This window comes from Callorhinus ursinus, unplaced genomic scaffold (genome assembly GCF_003265705.2).
Source record: "Callorhinus ursinus isolate GAN/ISIS: 27379988/994484 unplaced genomic scaffold, GSC_fseal_2.0 scaffold3, whole genome shotgun sequence".
In the NCBI taxonomy this organism is placed as follows: domain Eukaryota; kingdom Metazoa; phylum Chordata; class Mammalia; order Carnivora; family Otariidae; genus Callorhinus; species Callorhinus ursinus.
This window is the reverse complement of record NW_027397065.1, coordinates 13759907-13773287: the sequence shown is the minus strand read 5'-3', so window position 1 is coordinate 13773287 and position 13381 is coordinate 13759907. Positions and strand designations below refer to the sequence as shown.

The 13381-nt window shown below is 41.1% G+C and overlaps 1 protein-coding gene across 4 annotated transcripts in view; it reads left to right on the top strand.

Moving 5' to 3' along the window:
* ERAP1 (endoplasmic reticulum aminopeptidase 1) overlaps window positions 1-13381 on the top strand; it is a 38915-nt gene that overhangs the window by 4715 nt on the left and 20819 nt on the right. For 3 of the 4 annotated variants that reach the window (XM_025866809.2, XM_025866811.2, XM_025866813.2), the window contains exons 2-10: window positions 789-1332; window positions 3281-3419; window positions 6027-6161; window positions 8765-8885; window positions 9659-9813; window positions 10154-10267; window positions 11409-11540; window positions 12940-13071; window positions 13226-13297. In XM_025866809.2, coding sequence (XP_025722594.1) covers window positions 806-1332; window positions 3281-3419; window positions 6027-6161; window positions 8765-8885; window positions 9659-9813; window positions 10154-10267; window positions 11409-11540; window positions 12940-13071; window positions 13226-13297 — 1527 coding nt within the window. In that variant the 5' untranslated portion in view covers window positions 789-805. The remainder of the gene's footprint in view (window positions 1-788; window positions 1333-3280; window positions 3420-6026; window positions 6162-8764; window positions 8886-9658; window positions 9814-10153; window positions 10268-11408; window positions 11541-12939; window positions 13072-13225; window positions 13298-13381) is intronic. The other variant, XM_025866810.2, reaches the window with a different exon arrangement.

The window sequence follows — 13381 nt, the reverse complement described above, 5'->3', positions numbered from 1 at the left end:
CTTTAAGTCATTCCTGGCTAAGCACGTATTAGATGAACTTTTGGCATGACATTTGACAAAGACACTGCTGTTATTAAGGGTTACTGTTAATGGATACTTGCCTCCCCCCACCCCTTGCTACTCAGCCTCTGTGTCTCCTTCCTAGGTTAGGAATTCTCTACTTTATAAGCTTGGTGGGGAGCCAGACCTGTCCTCTACTGCAGAAGCTGTGAAGTCCAGATTCTTGCTTTTCCAACCTCCCTGACTGGTAGCGTGAACACCTTACCTCGGCTGAAAGAAGTCCTGCCAAGTGGCAGGGCCCGTAGAGACCTCATATTGACAGTGGCCGAGGCAGTGTCCAGCACCTGATCTCTAGGCAGTAGGGCAGCTTCCTCCAAGGCGCAGTGTGGGTGGGGAGAGGTCACCTGGTCAATTTCTCCAAGGTGGTTTTGGCTATCCGTCTTGGCCTGTTTCATGTGGCTGGCTTCCCAAATGTCCTGACAACTCTGACCATTTTTATGAACTATTTAGTGAACTTGTTCTATTGCTTTCAACCAAGAACCCTGACAAATAGAGTGCATTTAAACTTGGAGAGCCAAATGATATTTTTTAATAGGTGTGAAGATTGTTGCTAACCAGTAACCTCTTTCTTCTGTGAATCAATAACAGGGTAAAGACCTAGAACTTTTGAAAGTTTGTATCTATAATGGTTAATGCTGGGTAGATACATTGTGAAATTATGCTGTCTTGATAATATTTTAGTGACTCAGTTTTTTTTTGGGGGGGGCTTTTATACATTTTGCCACTAGGTAGTTTGAGCAAGAAGATGATATCTCTGTCCATCAGATGGCCACTGGCAACCATGCTGTTTCTACCGTCCTCATTGCTGATTCTCTTAACTGTGTCAACTCCTTCGTCGTGTCAGAGCAGTGACATGATGTCTCCAAAAGCTGGTAATGGGACTCCGTTCCCCTGGGAGAAAATGCGACTTCCTGAGCACATCATCCCAGTTTATTATGATCTCCTGATCCATGTAAATCTCACGACTCTGACTTTTGAGGGAACCACGGAGATAGAAATCACAGCCAGCCAGCCTACTAGTACCATCATCCTGCACAGTCACCTCCTGCAAATATCTAAGGCCACGCTCAAGACGAGAGTCGGAGAGAGGCTCTCTGCAGAACCCTTGAGAGTCCTGGAGTACCCGCCTCATGAACAAATCGCACTTCTGGCTCCCGAGCCCCTGGCTGTTGGGATCCCATACACAGTTGTCATTGACTACGCTGGCCGTCTTTCTGAGCATTTAAATGGATTTTATAAAAGCACTTACAGGACCAAGGAAGGGGAAGTGAGGTACTTTTTTCTATTTTTTTTTTTTGAAAACTTCAAGTGCTGCCCATACTAAATTTGTTATTTCATATGGATTATTTCTTCAATCTCCCCTGGTTGTTGAATGTTTTGATTGTGTGTTTCATTTATATAGCTAAAAATAGCCAATAGATTCTTTTCCTTGTTTTTCGGATCTCATTTTTTTCATTCTGTCTTAACCAGTTTTCTTTCCTTCAGTTCTGTCAAAGTACCTGTTTGTTCATTTAATTAGATTTCTGGTATATAATAAACATTTTTAATTCTCTTAGCCTAGTATTAGTTTCCTAGAGCTGCTATAACGAAGTACCAGAAACTGGGTGGCTTGAAACAACAGAAATTTATGCTCTCACAGTTATGGAGGCTAGCAGTCCAAAATCAAGGTATTAGTAGGGCTAGGCTCTCTCTAAATCTCTGCGAAGAATCCTTCCTTCCCTCTTTCTAGTTTGTGGTGGCCATCGATTGTTGGCATTCCTTGGCTTGCACCAACATCAGTTTAGACTCTACCTCTGTTATCACATGGCCATTCTCCAAATTTCCCTCCTTATAAGGACACTAGTCTTTTTAGACTAGGGCCCAACTTCATGGCCTCATCTTAATTTGATTACATAAGACCCTATTTCCAAATAAAGTCATAATTCCAGGTACGAGGGATTAAGACTTCCACATATTTTTGGAGGATGCAATTTATCCCATACATACAGCCTATTAGAAGAAACATTTTTTTTTTCCTTAGATCCTCCTCTGCCTTGCTTTTGTTCTGTTTTTTAAGGAGGCAAACTATTTTGGGTTAATTGATACTGAATTTTATTTATTATTTTTTAAATTTATTAGAGAGAGAGTGAGCGAGAGAGAAATGGAGCAGGGGGAGGGGCAGACAGAGAGGGAGAAGCAGACTCCCCACTAAGCAGGGAGCCCGGCATAGGGCTCGATCCCAGGACTCCGGGGTCATGACCTGAGCCGAAGGCAGACGTTTAACCCACTGAGCCACCCAGGCACCCCAATGCTGAATTTTAAAATCAAATTTTATTTGCTAGTAGATTATACTCATTTATTTTTCTGAGTCCATATTGTTCTTTTGAGGTTAAAAAAATTTTTTCAAAAAAGTAAATTTTGTCCCCTATCACAGCCCCTAAATATAACTATTACTTTTATTTCGGGGAGCATCCTTCCAGACTTCTCTCTGGTTATGGATAAACATTATATAAATGGAGCTATGTTATATTTTCCATCCTATATGGGATCTTATTTTAATATGTTGAGGAAATGTTTCATATAGATGGCTATCACTATACATTATTTTAATGAGTTTATTATAATGTACGTGCAATGGTTTAACTAATACCCCATCAGTGGAGATTAGGTTGTTTCCACCTTTTCAGCAATAGCAATATCTTTGTAAATCATTTCCTTAGAATAAATGCCTACATAAAATTGCTAAGTTAAAGGGTCTACAGTCTTCTGATATCCCTTGCCATATTCCTCATCTGGAGCTAACACTGTATCTGGGAAGTCTTTTTAAAGCCAAAAAGCCAACAGATATGTCCCTTTGACTTACATTTCATTGATTATTGAGGAAGTTGAGCAGGTTTTGATAGGTTTATTTACGATTTGTAGGTTCTTCTTCTGTGAATTGCCTGTTTATGGCCGTACCTGCTATTCCCCCTGGTTGCTGGTTGTAGTCTTACTCATTTATAAGCGTTCATTATCTGTCAAGGCTGTTAACCCTTTGTCACATAGCGTTCAAACCATTTTCCCAGTTTTTTACTTGTCTTTTTACTTAGTTTATGATAACTTCTGTTCTATGAAAGATTTCTTTTTGGTAGTGAAATCCATAATCTTATGGTATCTCTAGGAATTAAAAACCAAACACACATCTCTTTTAGAGTCCCTGGTGCTTTATGTTGTATTTTTATTTCACTCACCATAATTTTAGAGTACTTGCATCAACACACTTTGAACCCACTGCAGCCAGAATGGCCTTTCCCTGCTTTGATGAACCTGCCTTCAAAGCGAATTTTTCAGTCAAGATCAGACGGGAGCCAAGACACCTCGCCATCTCCAATATGCCACTGGTGAGTCTGAACTCCTGTGGATCTACTCACAGGAAAAATCCATTGATATGCTGTCACTTGCGTTACCCCAGTGACAACTAATATTCAGGTCACTAGTGTTATTTGTTTTATTGCCTGACAGCTAACTTTTCTTTCTTCATTTCCAACCCGTACTTTTGTTTCAAGCAATAATTTATCTGTAGTCAGAGAAAAAATTAGCCCTAAAAACAAGTAGGATTTTAGTCCAAGTGGCATTCCAGGTCCCTGGTACTGACAGGAGGGACACTGTAGGGACTCCGGTCCGGTTTAAATGAGAGTGCCCTTCACAAAGCACTTTCCCCTTCCTTTTCTCATATGATCTTTTCAAGGGCACACTTTGTCACATAAGGGTATATTTCTAGTATATAGTTATTTTCTCTAATTTCTATATAGGATATACTAATAACTATGATTTATGACTATTTCCATGAAATTGGGCTGACAGAAAAAAAGTAATCTTTTTAGAATATTATGGTACCAAAGGTAAGTAGTGATAGATAGCTCAGTTCCCTTTGAAGAGACCATCATCCTCCAATTCCAAAGCAAATGTGGACAGCCGTTCCATCTGATTTTCCCAAAAGTGGTGGGAAAAATGGCTGTGCCAAATGAATAAAACTACTCAGTACGTGCCACTGCCCAATGATTCTGGCAGCTTAGAAATACTCGTCCACTGAGCTATCAGCCTGCAACAGATGTGGATCAACTCCTGAAGCACACATAGCCTTTGTCCACAGAGCTCACTGTGATGAGACTCACATGGAACAGATGTTGCCTAGAGTCTTAAAGGGTGTCCCCGCTCAACCCTGTGCTGGCCAGGGAGGCCAAATCTTAGCGTGGCACTCTGAGAGCCACAACCAGCCTCTAGGATAGTACCTTGCAACGCTTAACACTCTGTAGACCACCAGCCCCCCGCCCCCAGCACTGAATACCTTAAAAATCCTTTCCACAAACAGGATTCTGACAGGCCCCCCTCAGAGGGCCATGCTCTGTGAAAAGTGCTCTTCAGCAGATCTCTACCAACTAAGAACTTCTGTCTATTCCACTCACATTTGTAGATGGAAAAAAAAACAAACAAAAAACAGGAATATGAAATTTGAGATAGAGAACAAGCTTGTTCCAATTATCGTTCCATCCCCCAATGTTATGCCATTGCTCCCGGGTTTGTGAGTGAGTTCTCTCATTAGAGTATCAATCACAGCTTTGGGAGAATAAAGAACAGGGGCAGATGAATTAAGGGGGAGACTGATGACCAAAAAGGACTGGTAGAGAAACTCGTAGGTTTGCAGGGTGAAGGCTGGGAGCTCCCAAGGCTTCACAGAGATGCTGGAGCCTAAATCCATGGCTATCCAGGACCCATTTGTTAAGGAAAGGAAAATCTCTAATGTGATCTGGCCTCTTGGACAGGAAAGCCCGCCCATTGGCAGAAATCTTACAGGACTAGCCTGAAGTTAGGCTGTGGCCCCAGAGTTCAGGGGAAGGACAATGGAGTCTCCAAGGATTTTGGTGGCTGGAAAAGCAAATACTCCCATCAGAACATTGAAGTGTATGGGCAGTGGGCAGGATTTCATCCCACTTAAAGTTGAATTAATTAGCTTACTTTCCTAGTAAATAGCGCAACTTCAGGAATAAAAGTTTTGGTTAGGGGCGGGTAGAAGGCATTTAAAAAGAAAAGGTAAGTTGGAGTTTTTCAAGAGTAAACCTAGGTCGGCTATCAGAGGCGGGAGCACAGAGTGACCAGCAGACACCAGAACTGGTGGGGGGGTATTACAAAGAAGGATGAGGGCACAGAAATAGAGGTGGAAATAAGATTCCAGGGAAAATGCGTGTGTTCACCAGGCTAGTTCTTCTCTCGTTCTCCGTCTCCAGGGCCCTGCCCCACTGCTTGGTGTTGCCTGACATATTAGACTTTCCTTTTGGGGAGCAGACCTCTTAGACTGTCCCTCCACCACCCCCCCCACTGCAGGGTGGCTCCCTGACTGCACCTAAAGCAGATTCCAATGAAGCAAATCAAGAGTTTGGAGGAAGCTTGGCCATGTCAGGCCCGTGTTACTTTCAAGTTTGTAGGAAAACAGAAGCTCTTTTTAAGTTGTGCACGGTTACATGTTTGCTCATTGTAGAAAACAAATTAGACAGTGTTTTGCAGATAATTCTCATACCTGTATTTAAGGTCAGGTGGTCTACATCTTGGCAAAACCAACAATCTCAGTTTTGCTTTGTCCCATTCATATTATCAATCCTCAGGTACCAAATATGGGCCAGTTTGCAACCATCTGGGTTATTGAAAAGAAATTTAGTGATGATAGTTGCACAACTCTGTGAATATAATAAAAAAACCACTGAACGCTATACTTTAAAATGGTGAATTATATGGTATGTGAATTGTATCTCCTTAAAAAAAATTGAGTAGAATGGCCTTAATATCGAAATTACAATCAGATACTGGAAAGAGAAATTTTAAGATAATTATACAAATGTGCTGTATACTTTGAATATTATGTCTGGTGGTTAGGAAATTTCTCTTTATCAAGTATTTTCAATGTATTGGGTGATTGATGATTTGTTTGATGATTTCAGTTATTCTGATTTTAGGTTAAATCTGTGACTGTTGCTGAAGGACTCATAGAAGACCATTTTGATGTCACTGTGAAGATGAGCACCTACCTGGTGGCTTTCATTATTTCAGATTTTAAGTCTATTAGCAAGATGACCAAGAGCGGAGTCAAGGTGAACCCTGGGATTGTCAGATTGTCACATAGGGTGACCAACTTGTTCTCATCTGCCTGAGACTGTCCTGGCTTTAATATTGGAAGTCCCACATTTTGGGCACACCCCTGAGTCTTGGGCAAAAACCGGGGTGGTTGGCATCCTCTTGTCACAGATGCTGGTATTTACAATGAGGTTCTAATAACAAAAACATGGAGAGGCTTGGCCTGGCCTCGTTCATGGTTCTGGCTCCACCATTAGCTGGTTTTCTGTCCTTGGCCCTGCTCCCTGTGGAACTTAGTTTATACTTCTGCAAAATGTGTACATTGGACTAGATCCTGCAGGGGTTTCTGAAATTGTTTCTGGCTATCACTTTCTATAGTTTGGAAGTAAGTGTGATTTGACTATCTGAACAGAGGATCTCTAGTCTTGAGAAGGAAGTAAAATAGAGCAGTTGGCTTAGAGTATTACATCGCTCTGGGGAGAGCAGTTGTGACAGTAAATACTGGAATACTAGAGAGAATATCTTGTTTCCAGGACTGCTTGCCCCTTTTCTGGGTACCAAAGTATAGTGAACAACCTATTCAACTGTATGCTGGGCTCTAAATGCAAACAATTTTTTTTTGGGGGGAGGGCTTTAATTTGAAGATACCTCATTTATTTGTGCTGGCTTTCACTGAGGCCTGAATAGGTAGGACTTCTCTGATGAATAATCTTTTGTTCCCCTAGTAGTTCTTCGTCTTGTAGAGATCTTTCTACTTACCTGGAGATTTGAAGGTGATGCTTGAGACTTGAATGTAGGGACCAGTCTAAATTTCGCAGTGAAACTATCAGCAAAAACCCTCACCCATTGAATTGCCCACTTTGGGGAATCGTTTATGAAAGATTTCTTTAATAATGTCTCTTCCATACTGTGATATTGTGATTTATAATAAGAAATATATATACATGGTCTTTGTCCCAGTCCCTAGCATGGAGCTCCTAAATAAAATACTAGGAATTTTCTGATGACAGCTAGAAAGGTGTCTCTAGTTAGGTTAATGAGATGACTTGTGGAAAGCATGTAGGTAACCTAAGGATGGGGGTTGGTTGCCAGAGAACCAGCCATGTGATTGGAGGGTTGGAACTTTCAGTCCCGCCCCCTTGACCTCCAGGGAGTGGAGAAGGGCTGGAGAGTGAGTTCAATTACCAAGGGCTTATGACCTTATTGGTCATGCCTGTATGATGAAGCCTCCATAAAAACCCAAAGGACATTTCAGAGAGCTTCTGGGTTGGTGCAAGTGTGGAGGTTCAGCCAGAGTGGCCTGCCTGGAGGCGGTATGGCAGCTCTTTGCCTTTTCCTGTACCTTGTCCTGTACATCTCTTCCATCTGGCTGTTCCTGAGTCATGTCCTTTTATAGTGAGTTAAAGATTTCTCCAGTTTTGTGAGCTGCTCTTGCAAATTAATCACACCTAGAGAGGTGGTCATTGCAACTTCCAAACTATAGCCTATTGATCAGAAGCACGGATGGTAACCTGGAATTGTGAATATCATCTGAAGGGGAAGGAGGGGGCAGTTTAGTAAGACTTAACCTTTATGTTGTGGAATCTGGTGCTATCTCTGGGTAGTGTCAGAATCAAGTTGAATTGTGGGACACCCAGGCGGTATTGCTGAACTGCTTAGAGGTGTGGGGTTAACCTGCACCCCCCCACACACACACACACATTGGACTTGGGGCCCAGAACTCCTTTTACATATTAGTATTTTTAGGCCTTTTATTTCTTTAAAAACATTAAACATACATTTTACATTCTAGTAACTGTCCTGTCTGAAGTCTTTGTCTGATCATGTGGTTTATTTCTGCTGGTTCTTGCTTATGGTGTCTAGTTCCTTTGTGTATATTGAATTTACACTGCCTGAGTTGAAGGTGGATTCTTCCAGAGAGAATTTGTTTGCTCCTGTCAGGTGACTGGGAGCATTTACGAACTCATGAACCACTTTAATTCAACCTATTAGCTTCAGATTTTTGAGCGCCCTGGTTAGTGTGAGTGTAGCTCCTAACCAGCATGAAGAGTAGCTTTTACTGATTTTCTTAGGACTTCCCTCGGCCTCCCCCATGTAGTACCAAGACCTGACTAAGGCATTTTTTTCCCTTGCAGTCTCCTTGAGGAAGAGGGTGGCTATTTTTAGTTTACCCTTATAGAAGGGTGTGGTCCTTTAGGGTCCAGCTTTATGCCTGGTGCGTCTTCTGTTGGGCTTCTACCTTGGGCAGGCTCTGGACCTGGTCTCCTATCCCCTGAGACCTTCAATGCTGTGAAAACTCAAATCTATCTGTATTAGGTTAGTGTCCTCTGCTGTCTATGGAGGGTGCCACCCTCACTTTTGGCATCTAAGTTTTCTTTACTTTTCCACTATGTCATAAGAACATTTGAAAAGACATTTTTGTATATGTTATCCAGCATGTTATAGTTTTCAGAAGGGAAGTTGATCAGAAACAGCACTAAGACAGGAAATGGAACTGCTACTTTTCTTAATTGGCAACCGTACAGCAGAAAATGAAGCCTTTGATGTCCATCTTCCATACAGTTGTGGAGAGAAGCCACAATAGCATTTGAAGAGCTAACTATCTTTCATTTCTTTTCAGGTTTCCGTATACTCTGTGCCAGACAAGATCCATCAGGCAGATTATGCACTGGATACCGCAGTGACTCTTCTAGAATTTTACGAGGATTATTTCAGCATTCCATATCCCTTACCCAAACAAGGTGAAGATTTTGCACAGTTTTTGCAAATTGTGGCATTTAATGATGTCAGCTATGGATTATATCCTCCTAATTGGCATTCCCGTGGTTATCTCAGCCGTTCAAGTCCTTAAACTCTGGCAGGTGTCGACCATCAGGTTGATCTTCTCACCCCTAATCTATACAGTAAATTCTAATTAGAGCAGAAACAGATCTTGATTAGGTTCTGAGGCGCATGTCATGGTGATCATTTTACCTTCTGACTTTAAAGATAAACCCAACTGGATTAGTGGGCAGACAGCAAAGGGCAGAAGGTGCATTTCTTTTTTTCATGATTGGCACATATTTGGTAGGAATATACAGGGTGCTCAATAAATTTTTCTTAACAAATTTATACAGTGTAAGGAAAATCTGCATTTTCCTTCTTAAATGGGCTCTTAAGACCCTCGTGTGTTTGAGATTTTAGGTGAACTGGAGCCTGGGGCATCCTAAGTCTAGTGGATTATTGAGGAAATTTTTAAGAGTATTCAATTCCCAAACTCTGCTGTCAGACAGCTAGGTTGGGAGTCTGGAGGCCTGGGGCCTACATCTGACTTGGTCACGCAGCAGCAGAGCAATTCAGTGAATCACAGAGCCTCTTTTTCTCAGTTGTGAAAGGTTCTTCCAGCCTAGAATAGGATTCTGCACAACCAGCCTGGATTTTCTTAGGATCCCTACACCCATCCGTTCTGAAAGTTAGTGTGTACGGGCAGTGTGTCATTTAAAGACTGGAAACAGATTTGTGTGTCCTTCCCAAGATCTTGCCGCTATTCCGGACTTTGAGAGTGGTGCTATGGAAAACTGGGGACTGACCACATACAGAGAATCTAGTCTCTTGTTTGACATTGAGAAGTCTTCGGCAGCAGATAAGCTTGGCGTTACTATGATAGTGTCGCATGAACTCGCCCACCAGGTACACAAAGCTAATCAGGCTTTTAAAAATTGTGAAACTACATCTATGTTGCTTTTACGGGGCAGAAGAGAGTTTTCATATTGACATACGAATTGGATCGATAATTTCCTATGGAAAAAAGGCAAAGTAAAAATGAGAGTTCTTTAAAGCATTAGGTAGCATTTTTAAAATGAACATGGAAAGTTTTTTCTTTTTACTTTGATAAAGTATTCTATAAATGTTGCTCATATACTGGCATCGCACATGTGAAATCTTTCCTCCTGAATGCCTTATGTTTATAGCTGTGTACATAATCCAGTCTCCCTAGAAATGTGTGAATAATCTACTGTTTTCCTTTTAGTGGTTTGGGAACCTCGTCACCATGCAATGGTGGAATGATCTTTGGTTAAATGAGGGATTTGCCAAGTTTATGGAGTTTGTGTCGGTCAGTGTGACTCATCCTGAAATGAAAGTTGTAAGTATTTACTTATTTTTAACAGGCTGATCTGTTTTATTCAGTGTTGCTGGAAAATACTTACTGATCCTCAATGATAGAATTCATAGACATATTAACTCCTTGATAGTTGAGCTAGGAATCAGGTTCCCAAAATGGTAGTGAACTTTAAAGGTATCACAAAGGCTTATTTCCAAACCTATGATTGTTAGGAAATGAAGTTGAATCTTACCCTCCTTTAGTATCAAAGAAATAGAAGTAATGACAGCCTGTCTGTTGCATATCATTTCCTCAACCTTCAGGTTGTTCACTGAAGGATTATTAAGTACAGATTGCTGTTATTTCAATAGGATTCTACCTGTCAAATCAAATAGGATCCCATTTGCTTTAGGTAACTGTACATTTGTTTATATATGAGCCTACACTCAGGAGTCACAAACTGAATGCTTTGAAACCTTTACGTGTTTTGTTTGTTTTTTTTTTAATCAGGTATTTAACTTGTGAAAATCACATGCAATAAAGTTAAAAAGAAACTTTAAGTAAAAACAAAAAAACCTCAAACAGTCCTTTACCCTACTGTAATTTTGACTTCTCATTTTCATCTTTCTGTACACATAATTTATTATAGTTAAAATGTCTATGTAACTATTACACTACAATGGATCATAAATATTTTCCCATTTCCACATACCCCTTAATAAAAATGATTATGTGTGTATGTTATCCTATTAGGTAATATGCCCTAAAAAGACAGATTATACTTTGAGTTTGTTACCCCTTTTTTTTTTTGACCACATGGTTTAAAATCTAAATTTCTTTGCTTTAAAATAAGATGATTGGAGATGTTGCAATCTATACACTTTAGTTTGTTGTTTTGATGCTATTTGGCTCCAGGCATCATGGTTTTGTTTGTAAGAGAATATGGTCTTCTAAAGTGATAGGATTTAAGATGAACAAAATCTAAAATGTTCACCTAAAATTTTTTCTTGGATGCTCTTTAGCAATAGCAATTCTATTTTATTTTGTAAACCCTATAAATACGGAATAGGTTTGGGCCAGAAATTTGAAGTATAAACCTACTATCCCAAACCAAACATTAGTCCTTTCATATTTATTATCTAAAATATAAATCACGTGGGTGATGTTGTCTTTGTCTCAACAGGATGATTATTTCTTCGGCAAGTGTTTTAATGTGATGGAGGTAGATGCATTAAATTCTTCACACCCTATTTCAACAGCTGTGGAGGATCCTGCTCAGATTCGGGAGATGTTTGATGAGGTTTCTTATGAAAAGGTAAAAATGGATGATAAGGGTACATTTTGGACACGAAACTGCTAAAGACTTGGGTGGAGAGATGATAGGTAGGATTGTGGGGTGGCTTTCCCTTCATAAGGAACAACCCAGATTGAATGCCTTCTATGCTGCCCCATGCTGGCTGGAGTTCACTCTTTAAGGCCTAACTTGCAGTTTGATTGGTAGTCCTGAAGATGACCTTTGAGTTGGTTTTTTCATTTACTCTGTCATAAAATGAAAACTTAGGGCCTTTAAGAACGCTGCCTCTTACTTATCATTCAACAAATGGGTCTTGATTGAGCCTCACCTTTGCACCAGGCAAACATTCCTATCTCCTGTAGCTTGCCTTTTGGCGCCTTCAGAAATGGTTGGTATTGTTGAACTGCCGAATACTGTCCTATACAATGTGTTTAATAATAGAATCGGAAATGGTTGCTAACATTTAATGGAAGATTTTATATAAAAATCTTTAGCTGGCTTCTCTGGACAGGGGAAAGGAAAGAATTGCAGTCACACTGGTCACAGGGGGCCTGTGTATTTCCCTCAGCAATACAAGCCAGAGCTAAAGTCCTAGGTCCTCCTTCATGAGATCAAGCTTCTGCTTTCCCAATTGTCTTTCCATTCCCAACCATTCTGTCTTCAACAAGGCAGAAAAGGTCATTTATCATTTTATTTGGCCGATTTATTTGTAATAAACAGAACAGTATTTCTTCGATGTTTTCATCAGCAGTGCAGGGGAGGTAAAAACAGACCTACAGAGGCCTAGCTCAGTGGAAGAGATGAGTGAGCCCAGAAATAAACTCACACCTATATGGTCAATATTTCTGCATGTGAAAAGGGAGCTACAGTTGTGAGGGTGGAGGGGAAAGGACTCTTCACACAGGAGTACAGGGTCTCGAGTCTTCTCCTGCTCCTTTTGCCTGTGTTCCTCTGGCCCTCTCTGCTCCGGGCTGCCTGCCCTCCCCTGTTCCTTAACTGGTACCTCTGCTTCCATCTCTTGTTGGAGCTACTTTCCCCACTGCTGCTCCGGAGTGGCCCCAGGGAAGGCAGGAGGTGGTGCCAAGTGTTGGTTCAGCACCACTGTGCCCTGACCTATGGATAATGGCCGGTGGTGGTCACTGGCCCTGTGGGGAGGCTTGGTTGCTCTTAGAAAATGATGGCCCTAGGGGACTAAGAAGAGAAACAGTCCTGTTCAATCCCCTGCCTAGACAGGGCCAGGTTTACCCACTTCTTTGAAAAAATTCTTTTTCTGTAAACCCACTTTCTTTAATTGTGTCACAAGTCACGACACTTTGAAAATGTTACCACGGTTGCATTTTGAAAGAATTCCTCCAAAATAAAAGTGTGGCGGCAGATTAGATGATGATTAAACTGACAATTACCTACGTTGTCTTTTCAGGGAGCTTGTATTCTGAATATGCTGAGGGATTATCTCGGTGCCGACGCATTTAAAAGCGGTATTGTGCAGTATCTCCAGAAGTACAGCTACAGAAACACAAGAAATGAGGACCTTTGGGATCGTATGGCAAGTGTGAGTGTGGTTTGTTTATATCTGCCTCGGGCATCGCCGGGCTTATTACCATGTTGTGGTGGTGGTGGTTTTCTACACCTTATTAATCCCTCTGTGAAGAATCCTGAGTGTTTTCTAGAGAACCAAGAATAACACGTTTAGTTTTGGTTTTTAGATTTGCCCTACAGATGGCACAGAAAGGATGGATGGCTTTTGCTCCAGGGATCCGCATTCATCTTCAACCTCAGTAAGTTTTTACAGCTGTACGTCGGACCCCAGAGCTCATATGCTTACACCGTATTCTTTGAGGGAAATCTCTGGGCCAAACTCT